The 14,715-nt window shown below is 33.6% G+C and overlaps 1 protein-coding gene and 1 pseudogene across 1 annotated transcript; both read right to left on the reverse strand.

The window, feature by feature from the left end:
• Positions 1-3,566: 3,566 nt before the first annotated feature.
• On the reverse strand, positions 3,567-7,507 carry LOC120158120. Its single transcript, XM_039169047.1, has 8 exons — positions 7,293-7,507; positions 6,921-7,007; positions 6,001-6,542; positions 5,429-5,653; positions 5,308-5,349; positions 5,176-5,223; positions 4,116-4,145; positions 3,567-4,015 (listed from the first exon to the last, which is right to left on the reverse strand). Exons 2-8 carry the CDS (start codon positions 6,994-6,996, stop codon positions 3,581-3,583), a joined length of 1,398 nt encoding a protein of 465 aa, XP_039024978.1. The 5' UTR covers positions 6,997-7,007; positions 7,293-7,507; the 3' UTR covers positions 3,567-3,580.
• A 2,424-nt stretch (positions 7,508-9,931) lies between these two features.
• On the reverse strand, positions 9,932-11,644 carry LOC120158125 (annotated as a pseudogene).
• Positions 11,645-14,715: the final 3,071 nt, after the last annotated feature.

Consider the following 14,715-nt stretch of genomic DNA (forward strand, 5'->3'; position numbering starts at 1 on the left):
TAAGTCTTCCCAATCCAACAGAGTTTTCCTCTTCCAGGAAATAGCCCTGGGAATATCATTTGACGTTTTTATTGCATATGTACGCATGCTGGGGAAAGCCTCGAATATCCAAATCTACAAACAATATAATAACAAAATTAGTAATTGTTAAATAATAATTATAATTTTAGAAACATTATATAGAAATTCTTACCTTAAAGGCCCAAACAAAGCCTGACAAAGTGTATTTGGACCCATCGCCCCGCAAACTTTTGCGGTCATCAAGGCAGACGACAACTTAGTCCAGGTAGCTTTCCATATATACGAACCCCACGGAAACAGATTCCATGCATTCAGGTCCTCTACCAATATTATTAGCTCCGATGAATAGGTTGTCTGGCCTCTCTGCCTAAAAAGCCGGCATACACAAGTAGTAGAAGGCATACTCGGACAACATCGACGTCTTCCATCCGAGTGAAACCAGCTTTTTATTAAATAATTCTTCAGGTCGTCGACATGTAGGTTCGGCTTCTCCATGACTCATCCGGAAAAACCCGGGATAACCATGATGGGCGGGCGATATGACGAGTGTACCGGCCTACATCATCGTGTCCGAATCGTAGACCAGTGATTAAGCAGAACTCCTTCCGCCCCAAAGCAAGTATACGCTGGTGGAAAATGAAACCATATCTCTTCCTCACCACGTTGTATACTGTCGGGTAGATTTGATGTCATGGTCTGAAGCCACAAATGGGTCAAATTAGCATCTCCACCCGGATGCTGTACTCTCAGCCATGGCCCGAAGCAGGTTTCCTCAAACAATTGTCTTTGAGCAGGTGAAAGCTTCTTTGCAATTGTAGTGGCCAGGCTGACTTTATTTCTCAAGGTCAATTGAGCCGAAAAAAATTTCTACAAAAACAATAAACATACCAAGTTAGATATACCAAAAACTACACTGTGAAGATATACCAAAAACAATAAACATAAAAAGTAGTAGTTTATTCTTTAAACTAAAATTTGCAACACTGTTTGTCTTTGGTTGAAATGAAAATCGCAACGAGAGAATCGCAACGCGAGATGACAATCGCAACGAGAGAATCGCAACGCGAAATGAAAATCGCAACGAGAGAATCGCAACGCGAAATGAAAATCGCAATGCGATTTTGGTTTCGCGTTGCGATTATCGTTGCGATTTCCATTTCGCGTTGCGATTCTCTCGTTGCGACAGTCATTCTCTCGTTGCGATTTTCATTTATCTCGTTGCGACTCTTCTGCAAATTGAAACTTGAATGGATTGCATTACTTCAACCAAAAGACAGAACAAAGACAAAGACAAATACTAACTTGAAAATCGCAACGAGAGAATAGCAACGCGAAATGAAAATCGCAACGACAGAATCGTAACGCGAAATGAAATCTAAGTGAAATGGTTAATCTATTATTGAAATGACCAGTAAACTTATCATCAGTTTCAATATGAAAAACCTACAATAATGCAAACATTTCAAAATAAAAATAATTAAAAAAACTAACCCTCGGAGGTTGATTTTCCATTTCTGAATATTGTGAGGGATTTCTGACCGTGAATGGTTGTGAGGGATTTCGCCGGAGATGGGGACGGAAATCTTCGGAGATGGGGACGGATTTCTTCGCGTAGAGAGTGAGAGATGGAGATGGGACTGAGTTGTGATTTTAGGTTTAGGTTATGAGTTGCGATTACGGGATTTTGTCTTAATATTCTTTTTGTAATTTGAAAATAAAATACGCGTAGCGATTATAATGGCGCTTTAAATATCGCGTTGCGATTTACGGATACGCGTTGCGATTTTATGTATTATCGTTGCGATTTACGGATACGCGTTGCGATATACGGATACGCATTGCGATTTACCCATACGCGTTGCGATTTACGGATACACGTTGCGATTTACGGATACGCGTTGCGATTATGTGTTCGCGTTGCGATTTCATATTCGCGTTGCGATTTTGGAAAATCGCAATGCGAATTTGTACTATCGCATCGCGATTTTCAAGAATCGCGTTGCGATTTTGGAAACTGATTTGCGATTCTGGAAACTGATTTGCGATTCTGGGGATCGCGTTGCGATTTTTATTTCGCGTTGCGATTTTGTTGGTCATTTTGGCAAATCCAAAAAAAGTTGGTTAAAATCGTATATTATAACTTTTTTTTGGTCACTGAGGCGATTTTCTCTATTTAAAATCCGACACTAGTAATTTTTGAAGTTTCGATTACACTACTTACATCGAATCAATTCTCTATAACTAAAAGATTAATAAATTATAAATCTTTGTTGTTTTGATCTGAAATCTGATTAACAAATCAAACAATAATGATGAAATAAAAACGAAAATAATATTTAAAATATTATGGTATCGTAAATAAAAATTTCAAATAGAAATTAATGAAATTATTTATTTTTTGTTTATTTTAACGTTTTCTTTTATACACGTGGCTTAGAGCTAAGAATCGGCAAAATCCTGATCCCTCGATCGGAAAATTCCACGTGGGAGCGAATAAGACAACGGAGAACTTTTTAGTTTTAATCAAATTTTATGGGATTAATTATGTTAGACGTCCTTCAATTATGATCCAAATTGTTAAATTGATTCTAAATTTTAATATATTTTAACCTTATCTCAAACTATTAACATCTTATCAATCAAATCTTTCTATTAATTTAATTATTAGTCTACGTATTAAAAATCAATTTAGATCTAACATAAAATATACTAAAATATATTAATCGAATTTTAAGTACATTTATACCCACAATACGAATATATTGGATTACGAGTTAATCAAAATAAATTATCCTCCTAAATTTTAATATTATTATTTTTCTATCATGTTAGATCCGAATTGTTCATGTAATAGACACATACATTTGAAAAATAAGAAAAGTTTAAATGGGTATGACAAATAAAACTACGAGTCTATCTTGAATAAAAAAAAGTTTTAACATCGAACCCATCAAGTGGTCTTAATAATAAAAGTAAATGTTATTATCTTTAAAAGTCATGGTTTCGAACAATGTACCTACAAAGTGTGCGTACGTTATCAATAGATTAAAAAATTCTAAATACATACTACTCATAATTACCCCAAATTATTTAATAAAAATTCAAAGTAGCCCGACTCAAATTATAACAATATATACCCACGTGACACAGAATGAGATGCCAAAAATAATTCCAACAAGAAATACATACCAATATCTATAAACATAATACACTTTAGATACGACATACGATACGAGTATAACACAACAAAATACATAGACACCGTACAAATTCAAAAGCTGGCATATTGAAAGCACAGTATAAATACGATTACAACAAAATAAAATTCATAAAATACACGAATAAGATTCGAATTCAAGAGTCCAGATACAAAAAACCACACACTTCAGATCGAGGAAAGTACGAGATCAGATACAAACCAATAACATCAGACAGAGAGAAGCAAATATCGAAACCAAGTCCCTGGCAATTTACAAAAGATCTTTCTGCAACTGCAAACTACTCTTTGATTTACAACCATGACAGCTCGGCCATATACGATTCCCAAACCTTTCCCTTTCTAATTCCCATGATAAGACAGGTAGGCACGCAAGTTTTTCTCCAGCTTTATGTAAGCAAATTCCACATGAAAACCATTTTCCTTGGCGTAATTGAACGTGGCCGCCCACTTTTTAAACATGTTACACATATCCCGCTCCATTTCATCGACTTTCAAATCTTTCATCTCTTTGATTGCAGCAGAGAGCAGAACTCGGATACACGGGTTGTTAATCTGTTTACCAATAGCCGTTTCGACTTCCATAGCAATTTGTTCCAGGTGGTTCGGAGTTTTCCCCCAGCCAGCTCTGTTCAATGCCTCTTGCAAGCCCTCGAAATCTTGAATATCCACTTTGTTGTTCTCTTTGTCATAAAGTCGGCTCTTAAAATTACTAAATTTAGAGTGTAAATCAACCAGATCAAGTTCTTTGATATCAAATGGTATTTCAGAAGCCAACTAAAACAACAAACATAAAAACATGTCATCAAAACAATGATATATTAGTGCTATGTACACCGAAAATTATTAATAGTATAGGTATATGTATATATCGTACCTTTTCTCTTAGATACTCTGAGCTGAAATCCTGAAATTTACGTAATAAATAAATAAATGATCAAGATGTAAACAAAGGAAAGTCTAAATAAGGTATGGATAGAGAACAAATTAGTAAGGTAAGATTTGCATTTTTTTTCCCAATTTCAAAACACTGATTCGATGCAAAAGGCAGTGCAGGACTCGAGCAGCAGGGAGAGACTCCTAAACATCAAGTTTTCTGGTATAATCATACTGAAAATCCATGACACTTGAACAACTAATTTCACACATGTTCGGATATCAGTTTAGAATATGATGCTCCAAAGTTTCTCAAAATGTATAAAAACTTGGAAAAAGTTGAAAACAGCTTTTTGCTAGGTATGAAAAGAGTCTAGCGGCAAATTTGCCCGTAGTGGGGAAAAATCCCTATATAATGCATCCCAAAAATTATTTTCTCAATTGGGGTGTTTTTAATAGTAGCACTGGGAAGACGCAAGGAGTAGTGGGCGTCTTCTGCATGTCCAGGGAAGACGCAAGGATCACCCGGCATCTTCTGCATGACAAAGGAGCATGGAGAGGGAATGCATGGGCGTACACCGACCATGGGAGCATCTGCGTCCTCATGAAGACGTCAACTGTTCCGGGCATCTTCTCCGTGATATTGGTCAAAAGACTACTTGAGAAAATAATCTTGGGGATGCATTAACTGGGGAAATTTTTTTCCCTTGTACATTATTTGGTTAATTTTTGCCGAGTCTAATCCCATGAGAAAGACATTATATTATGATGTCATTTATAAATAAAGTAATGTAAAGACACATTTCGACATAAGTATTGAATAGGACTATGACTAAATATGAAAAAAATTCGAAAAAGTTGAACATACATGCTTAAGGAATAAATCCATATTCAACGCTTGCACTCACATTCAAGTAACAGCTGAAAATGGCTTTCCTAAAACGGGACTAGTGCAGGGAAAGATGATATACATATAATGTGATTTATAAATGAGAATGTTCATCTTTTCAAGAAATAATAGTACTACGTTGGTCAATATCAATGATATGAAACATACATACCATATTCTTAGCGAAGATTGCATCAAGGTTCCTTGTTTTTTCCAGATCCTGAAAACCCAAGTTAAACAGTTAAATTAGAGATTTAGGTCGTGAAATCTAACATGGTAACTGGATTCGTCAACATTAGCGTACCCGGTTGATTTGTTTTAATCCCTCCCTCGCATTTTCAATTTTCTGAAAAACAAAGTTACGAAGTTAAATTAGAGATTTAGATTATGAAATCAAAATTTGAGATCTATGAACAGTAGCTTACCTGTAGGAAGTTATTTAACCTATTGTGTGCACCCACCAATCTCTTCTTTGCCGCTTCTTCTGTTAATCTACCTTTCTTGCATTTGACCAGTATGTTAATTATATATCGATTAATTCTTTTAAGTTCACCTCTCATAGCTTTCGAATCTGCCTTCAATTCTTGGGCTCTAGCTGTCCATGGCATTTTGTCGTAGGCGAGGAATAAGTCACCTAGCAGGGCCATCACCTTACAACATACAGACGGTGTCAATGCAAGGATTGAAGGTATTATTCCCTTCATTAAAAGGCACTTCATGAGAAAAGGATAGGCCTCTGCTTACAAAGGCTATAGTTCAATAATTTCAATTACTAGTTGATAGACTTTATGGTATTATTCCCTTTAGAAGGGAGAACTGTCCTCACAGTTGACAGTTGTATCTAATAAGGTGAGGGTAGGAATAACCCTTGCTTTATAAAGCAGAGTCCAATACATTCTAATTAATGTGGAAATTTTACCTTCGACATATATGTATATAATAAATAACAATAATGTGAATTGAATATGATGTACTCAGTTCAGGTAAGAGAATTTACGCTTTCTGTCCTTTTGGAGACTCGATCTGTCAAAATTTTCGCACTTTCCCCCACAGATTTCTCCTTGATACGGTCCTCATAACTCAGTGGCACTGCTTTACTGGTCGGTGCTGATTCACCGTTGACAATGGTTCTTCTGCGCTGGGGCTGTTTCATTTTGCCTTTTCCTTTAGGTTTTGATGAGTCATCAGAAACTAATTCCCGGCCTCTTCTCTTGCTCCCACTTGGCATCGAGCTCAACGACTTCACCTGGTTGTCATTGGCCAACGATTGTTGCCCATTCACCCCATGTTGGTCTCTTTTGTTGCTTCCACTCAGCATCAAGCTCAATGAGTTCAACTGCTGGTCACTGGATAACAATATCGCTCCATGGTGGCCTCTTATGTTGCTTCCACTTGGCATCGAGGTCAACAAGGTCTCCTGGATGTCGTCGGGCAGTCCCTGTTCTAGAAGTGACTGTGCAAACTTGTCTACAGACAAAGCAGACACATTGTAGTTGTCGCTGTCCAAAACAGTGCCAAGGCTGCCGAGCTCAAGCAGATCTGGGAAATTTAACTCATATCAGAGGAAATCATTAGTTAGAAAACAGCCAAAAACACTAGCGATTTTCCCATTTGCAGAACAAAAATAGAAAGAAGCAAGTAAAGGAAACTGAAATTTCTTTCAAACAATTAGATATAAACTAACAATACGATATGAAACGAGATTTCCTCAAGCAATTAAAGAAACCAGCATTAAAGGAAATTCAGCAAAACCAAAGCAATAAATGTGTACTTGGGTAGAAGGTGATGCAAATGAAATAAATTCAGTAGTACTTATTGCCTTATGTATATATGTGTGTGTGTGTAAACAGACAGGAAAGAACAAGGTTGCCTGGTGAAGGCCATAGTTTTCTTGGCCATTGTGCCTTTTCCACTTACCCAGTTGAAGGTCTCCTTGTGCTAGGTAATCAGAAACCGAAAGGTCGTTGGAAGGATTCAAATCAGAGCTGCTCATCTTGGACTGATCTGGGAAATTTAACTAAGGTCAGATCAAATCACTGAATCAAAAACAGCCAAAATACTATCAATCTTCCCCAATTCAGAACAAAAAAAAACGAAAGAAACAAGCAATTGAACAAAACCTGTATATTCCATCAAAACAATGTATATAAAACTATAAGCTAAGAAAACGAAAGATACGCAATGAAATGAAGTTTCATCAAGTAAACTAAAGAAACCATAAAAGGAAATTACACAAAATTCGAAGCAAGATATGATAAATGAATTAGTAAATCCAGTAGAAGCCCTTACTGCTTTGGTGTAGTGAAGAGAAGAGCGGAGAAGGGCCGGCTGCCGAAGAGTAAAGCGAATGAAATGAAGGAATCCATTGATGAAGGATTTTAATTAAAGGGGAATTGCCATGAGAGAACGCGCGAGATTGCAAGTTTGCCTATATAATTTGAAGCGCGAAGAGTTTTTACATGAAGAGGGTTCAGTCGGGCAACTCGAGCTCGCCATTGCTACAGTAAAACTGTGTCTGCCTTGCTTTCCAAACAAGTTAACCAAAGGAAATAAATATAATAATATGTATTTTTGTTTTACTATAAAATATATTTTAAGTAATTTAATTATTAGTTCGATTATACAATGCAATGTTTTCAAAAATTATAATTTAGTTATTTACTTAAAATATAATTACATACATATTATTTCATTGTTAAAATTAAAATAGAAGTTTAATGTGATTTAATATAATGTCAATTTTAATTTTTAAAATAAATTATATTAATTTAATCTTAATTTGAAATAATTCAATAAATTTAGTCTATCATATTTAAAATTTATATCAATTCAATATTTGTTCTTCTCTCAAATCATTTGTTCTTTTTCTAAAAAAAATCAGAAATAATATTTTTTTATAAAAATCACTAATTCTATTCAAAATAAAAATATCATAAATTCAATAAAGATTTATAATCATAATTGTAAATTAAGCATACAATTAGTATAATTTCCTATAATCATTGAAACAAAACTAGCAACTTAAGATCACATAAGGACCATACAAGGAAATATAAATCTAACCAAGAAAACTCGAACTAAGATAGATACAAACAGATCTGATCGCATTGGCAAACGAATCTAAAAAGGAGACAAAACTATGAAAAGATCATTGACAAACTACAAATTAGACTCAAGCAATATGAAAAACTATCCACGAACGCATAACGGGTATCCAAATTCTATCTAAGGGTCGAAAGCAGTAAAGAACAATATAACATATAAGCGTCATATTAATCAGCTATGGCGATGTCAAATCAACCCTAGAAAAATATAAGTGAAAACAATGGCTAAAAACTGAAAAACGTGTCAAAAGATAGAAGAAAACGTGTCATAAAGACAAATGAAAATGTGTCAAACATATAGACTTGTTGAAAAATAAACAAAATAAAATAAAAGGATAATAAAATATCGATGGTCGGAACCCAACATTGAAATTGGCGCCACCATCTATCAACAAAAATAAAAAAGAAAAGGGATGAACAACTTACGAACGAGAGAAAACAAGAGTTGACAAAATCTCTATTATAAATTTATTTTTGCCATACACTTAGATAATATAAACTTTCACGTTTTGTTGTTGTTTTTGAAACACTAAGAGATTACTTTATCGACCATCGACTAATCTTATCTCTAAATCATAAATTTTGTTACACAAGTACATCGTAAGAATGCAAATTGAGATTGATCAATCAAATAATTAGTATTCATTGATGGAAAGTTTTAATAAATATTTTTGTTGTTGTTTTATGGTATAACGCTTTTATCTAACTACTATTGATCCTATGTACGCACTTGGTCCAATTATATAGTAAAAAAATATTAAATTGATGAATTATTTAAATATAAAAGGTTAAATTTATCGAATTATTTTAAATTATGACTAAATTTATATAATATATAAGTTTTTGAGATTAAAATTATTATTATACCATACAATATTAATAGTCTATTTCAATTTTAACACATATTTATAATAATCCTTTAATTGAGTGATAAATTACATTTTTTTTTTGAAAAAAAACATAACTTGTTTGTAGCTGATTTAGTAATTGAATGACATGTAGTTCAACAAAAAAAAAAATTAGAAAAGCTAAAAATAGTTTTTGAGTTTGATTTGATTTAATCTTCACAGATCGCTAACTCTAATGTTTACCTAGCAACATTTTAATTTACATATTTCATATCTAAATAATTATATTTATTCAACATAAAAATAAATAGATATGTTTTTTTTAAAATATCTATAATTAAATTAAAAATCAAAGTGTTATGGTAAATAATTGAACTAAACCCAATTTTTTTCATGTATATAATTTACACTGAATAATATTTTATATATAACATTAAATGGATAATGAATTCGGGTCGTAAAATTAACTATACAATAATTCAAAAGAAATCAAAACCTCAGCCTGATTCAATCTATAGACAAGTCTAATGAACGATGTGATCTTTTAACGAGTATCTTTTTCTCCTTTTTTATTAATATGAGGTAAGTATAAGATAATATTTTTTAAAGGTAACTTTCAACTGAACACTCAAAAGTCATGATATTCATGATGCTCGAACCTAGAAAACCTCAAAGAACAACAACAATTATTTTACTATCGAAAATTTAAATACACGAAAATTTAATATATATATATATATATATATATATATATTGTGAAATATATACCCTTATCTATTTATTTTTTGAGAAAACAAAGCATGAAGTAAAGAAAAAAAAATACAGAATGAAAAACAAATTACAGATGTCACCTCTGATCTTAGTATGTATCAGTATCAGTATCATTACATATGCATATATGCATGTATGGATGGATGCATGCATGTAGGTACGTATGCCGGAATCATAGTTACGACAGTAAACTATTTGCAAACTTATGGAGCTAAGCCCGTGTTTGTGCCTTTGGTTTAAGAGGCTTAACCCCAAGTGAAATCCAGGTCATCGCGTCCGAAATGTCCGTAAGCCGGTCTTTTGGTACCTAAACTTGCCTCCTCTCTTCAAGTCAAAATTGGTAGAGATCATTCTCCTACTAAAATCAAAATCTTCTTGATTAGTCGCAAGATGTCCTTGTCCGAGGACTGGAATCTTGCCTGTCGTGTATGTGTCGACGACGACCGACAATGGTTAAGCGACACCAATAGCGTAAGAAACTTGCACGATACAGCGACGTGCAAGCCCCGATGCTACCACACTCTTTGCAGCTTGCCTAACAATATATGCACCACTACGGTCCACCTTTATAGGGTCCTTTCCTGAGAAGGCACCTCCACCATGAGCACCTCAGCCACCATTGGTATCGATTATAATTTTTCATCCGGTGAGTCCGACATCTCCATGAAATTCACCAATAACGAACCTACCGTAAGGGTTGAGGTGAAAAATGGTTTTGTCATCAAGATACTTTGCTGGAATAACAGGCTTAATGATCTTTAAGTCCCATGCAATTTTTTCATTGGTGAGGTCTCATCTTGTTGAGTATATCTCGTTTCGATACTTGACCGTCACTTGGGTCTTACTGTCGGGCTTCAACAATGGACATGTCCTGTCCTTTCTAATTTCAGTGAGCTTGGCACCAAGCTTAGTTGCAAGCACGTGTTAGAGGCATCAATAGAGGGTTTTCATATGTGGCATAACCGATCATGTGACCTTGGTCATCGGCTCCGATTTCCTCCGGTCTCTTCTGAGGTGACTGTGAACTTCTTGAGCGATATCGGGGCTCTGCTGTTCGATATTAACGAGAACGTTGCAATTGTCGGCATCAAGGCCAACATCCGCTGATGTGAACCCAATACCTCTGCAAGTATCTCGAACAATCTTGTCGTAGTCGACTTTGCGATTGGTCGTGATATCGCCAAAGACCATAACCATGTTTGTCTTGGTGCAAGTTTCACAAGCCACTTTGCTTTCTGGGTATTGTGTTTGAAATATTGATTATAAAATTACGTCGTTAGCACTAACTGAAAAATAAATAATAATTTAAATATTGAAAGTGTCCTGATAAAACCACTATCTTATAAATTAATTCGTTCCAATGTGTGTAATTTCTTCAATAGACGAATCGTCCCCTGAAGTTAGTACGGTCACTCCGAGATTTCGTACACCCGAAATCGAAGTGAACTGTCGGCGATATTACTCTTCTTGATTGAAAAGTAGAGAATAACTTAGAACACTTTTTGATGGTGGATTGTGAACTATGGAGAGAATTGAAAAGCTAATAAGGCTCAGGCTTGAAATAAAGGTATGAGGGTCTAATGAAAAATCAGAAATTAAAACCCTTATTATTATAACTTTTGAAATAAACAGCTTGCCTCTCCTTTAAATAAAGCTGGCAAATTAGGTTAGGTACATCTTAATGCATCGCACGGACGGTCAAAGTCACGTATTGCCACAGACAGTGGATTATGAAAGTCTTAAATATTCATTCCAATTGTATTCGCCATTCCGTGTGGGATTCAACATTACTAACATCCTGTTCTAGGCAAGCATCAAGGATTGCATATGAAACCTTGTCGCAAATCTTGTCGGGATGGTCTTCGTTCACAGATTCGGAAGTGAATAGAAAGGTACCCCATATCTGCAGTTCATCGCAACACAGAAGTCATACTATCATCATCAGACTCACATTTCACTTCAATTTCACTTAATGAATAACTAATCCTCCATTTCATTGCCTTATTCACCTCTTCAAACCTTACAATTTTGGACAATATAATTACATACCAGTATAAAATTAACTAAAACACGACATAATACAAACTAAAAATCGACGAGAATTCAAGCATCTGAGCGTACCTTTTGCTGAGATATTTGTTTGAAGCTTAGGTGGACACTCGAGTATTTTTTATAACTTTAAATATTATTAATACGAAGTAAAATACGTTACAATGACGTTACCCCAATATTACAATACTACGACATTAACTGCGGCTAGTTTACAAACACAACTTCGATATTCTAAGCTTTACCCTCTCTCTCATAGCTTTGCTAAGCTATTTCTCATTTTGGGTTTTCTAAGTTTTTCCTCATAATCATTCTCTTCTCACTTGTATTTTTTTCTTTACATTACATATATTTATATTAATGCTAAAGACATATATTTATAAGGGTATTTAACCTCCTTAATGAAAGATCTAGGCATTTCCAAATTCTTCTTGTATTACCACATGGAGTTCCTTGTCTTAATAAAATTCTCTTCCATCATCAATTGTCACATGTTTATTTTTCATGCTTAGTTCTTAAGTAATTCAAGATCATTCTTCATTAATCAAGAATCTTCTAGTTTTTGCCACCTTTTGCCAAGTGTGTTGTCAACTTTGATAATTTCAAACTTCATGCAACTTTATCATCTTGTTGCCTCTTTAATTTCTTTTCTTTTGTCAATATTAATTTTCATAATGTTAAAGAATTATCCATGCCTTGCCAGCTATTTGTCATATGCATATTTTCTAACATTCTAGAAATTTCTAGCACTCCCCCTCAAACTTGATTTTCCATTCCAAGCTTTTCTCCGCTTATCATCTCTAATCGATTCTTCATTTCCTGGCAAGTGCACGCTGCTACGGTTATGTATTCTTCTTTGTTTTTTCGGCACCTTGGAGAGATTTTTGTAAAATCTCTTACGCTTGTTTTGCAGTTTTCGCATCAATTTTTTTTCAAAGGTAGATTCGTCTACTCCTTGAAAAATAAAGAACAACGCTCTTTTATCTTTTTTCCAGGATTCCTTCAATGTCTTTTTTTATTAGTCAGGACTGCTTCTGCTGTTGTATTTTCAGGATCGGTGTAACCATCCTCGATGATATCCCAACAATCTTGGGAGCTTAGTAACGCCTTCATTTGAATGCTCCAATTGTCATAATTCGTCTTTGTCAATCTCATGATTTGAGGTTGAATCATGTTAGCCATATTCTCCACCACGTTAAACTCGAACCAAGCTCTAGATACCACTTGTTGGAAGCGTAGGTGGGCACTCGAGTAATTTTTATAACTAAAAATATTATTAATACGAGGCAAAATACGTTACAACGATATTACTCCAATATTACAATACTACGACACTAGTTGAGGCTAGTTTACAAACACAACCTCAATATTCTAAGCTTTACCCTTTCTCTCATAACTTTTCTAAGCTATTTCTCATTCTGGGTTTTTTAAGTTTTTCCTCATATTCCTTCTCTTCTCACTTGTATTTTTTTCTTTACATTGCATATATTTATATTAATGCTAAAGACATATATTTATAAGGGTAATTAACCTCCTTAATGAAAGATCTAGGCATTTCCAAATTCTTCTTGTATTGCCACATGGAGTTCCTTGTCTTAACGAAATTCCCTTCCATCATCAATTGTCACATGTTTATTTTTCATGCTTAATTCTTAAGTAATTCAAGATCATGTTTCATTAATCAATAATCTTCTAGTTTTTGCCACCTTTTGCCAAGTGTGTTGCCAACTTTGACAATTTCAAACTTCATACAACTTTATTATCTTGTTGCTTCTTTAATTTCTTTTCTTTTGTCAACATTGATTTCCATAATGTTCAAGAATTATCTATGCCTTGCCAGCTATTTGTCATATGCATATTTTCCAACATTCTAGAAATCAAGTTTGATTTCTAACAATATTGAAGAAACAGATGAATGAGAGAGGACGAGAGATGAGAAACGGAATTGAATTTCAGGAGGGAAAACTTGAGATTAAATTATAGAACAGGAAGACGAGTCGTTTTGACTCGGTCGTCACTGAGTTATTGAAGACTCGCCGTTCTTCTCGGTGGGCTTGGATCTTCCCTGCTTTTTAGTTAAAAGGCCATAATGTTAACGCTTATATTTATTGAATAAATTATATAAATAGTCACTTATGATTGAGTGTATTTCTCTTTTTTCCCACATATATAACTATACTACAAGACTTGGAATTATCAAATTAGAACAAATGAACGAAATATACAACACTTATATAATATAGAGATTAATAGCATAATTTGATTTAATAGATATCAAAAATTACAATTTGATTCAAGGTTAAAAGTTTAAAAATATAAAACATAAAATAATTCACGTTAATTTCACAAATATATTACCTTTTTGATTAAATGATTCAATTTGATAAAAGTAAAAATTCAAGAGTCAAAAACCAAAAAAAAAAATTATCTAAGTGAACAAATATCTTTTTCCTGATTCCAATACTATTCTATAAAATAATTATGGATAAGATAATACTAAATATATTTAAGATTTCAGATTATTTTTTAAAAAAAATATCTTTAACCGGCTAAAAACACTGAATTTAAGCTACTGTCAAACTCTCTAATTTTAATTATAAATATAACTAGAAAAACAACCGAAAAAATCAAAGAAAAAAAATCAACAAACAAAGTTTGTTTCCATCATTAACATGTATGTATCTTTCAGTGTTTTGATTTACTTTACCAGTTATATGGCACCTGGATGTTTAATTTATTTGAATATTTTTTAATTTAGATTTAGATTTAAAATAAAAAAATCGATTTAACTTGATTAGAATAGTTAAATATGAAAATTTTTAATTTTTAAATCGAGTTTAAATTAATAAAAGAATGACGATCGAGTTAAATTTTTAGATATGAACAAGACCATTTGTTTTTTTTTTCAGGTTAATTTATCATAGAAAGGAGATGAAGAAA

Source organism: Hibiscus syriacus, unplaced genomic scaffold (assembly GCF_006381635.1).
Source record: "Hibiscus syriacus cultivar Baekdansim isolate YM2019G1 unplaced genomic scaffold, ASM638163v2 tig00111305_pilon, whole genome shotgun sequence".
Classification (NCBI taxonomy): Eukaryota; Viridiplantae; Streptophyta; class Magnoliopsida; order Malvales; family Malvaceae; genus Hibiscus; species Hibiscus syriacus.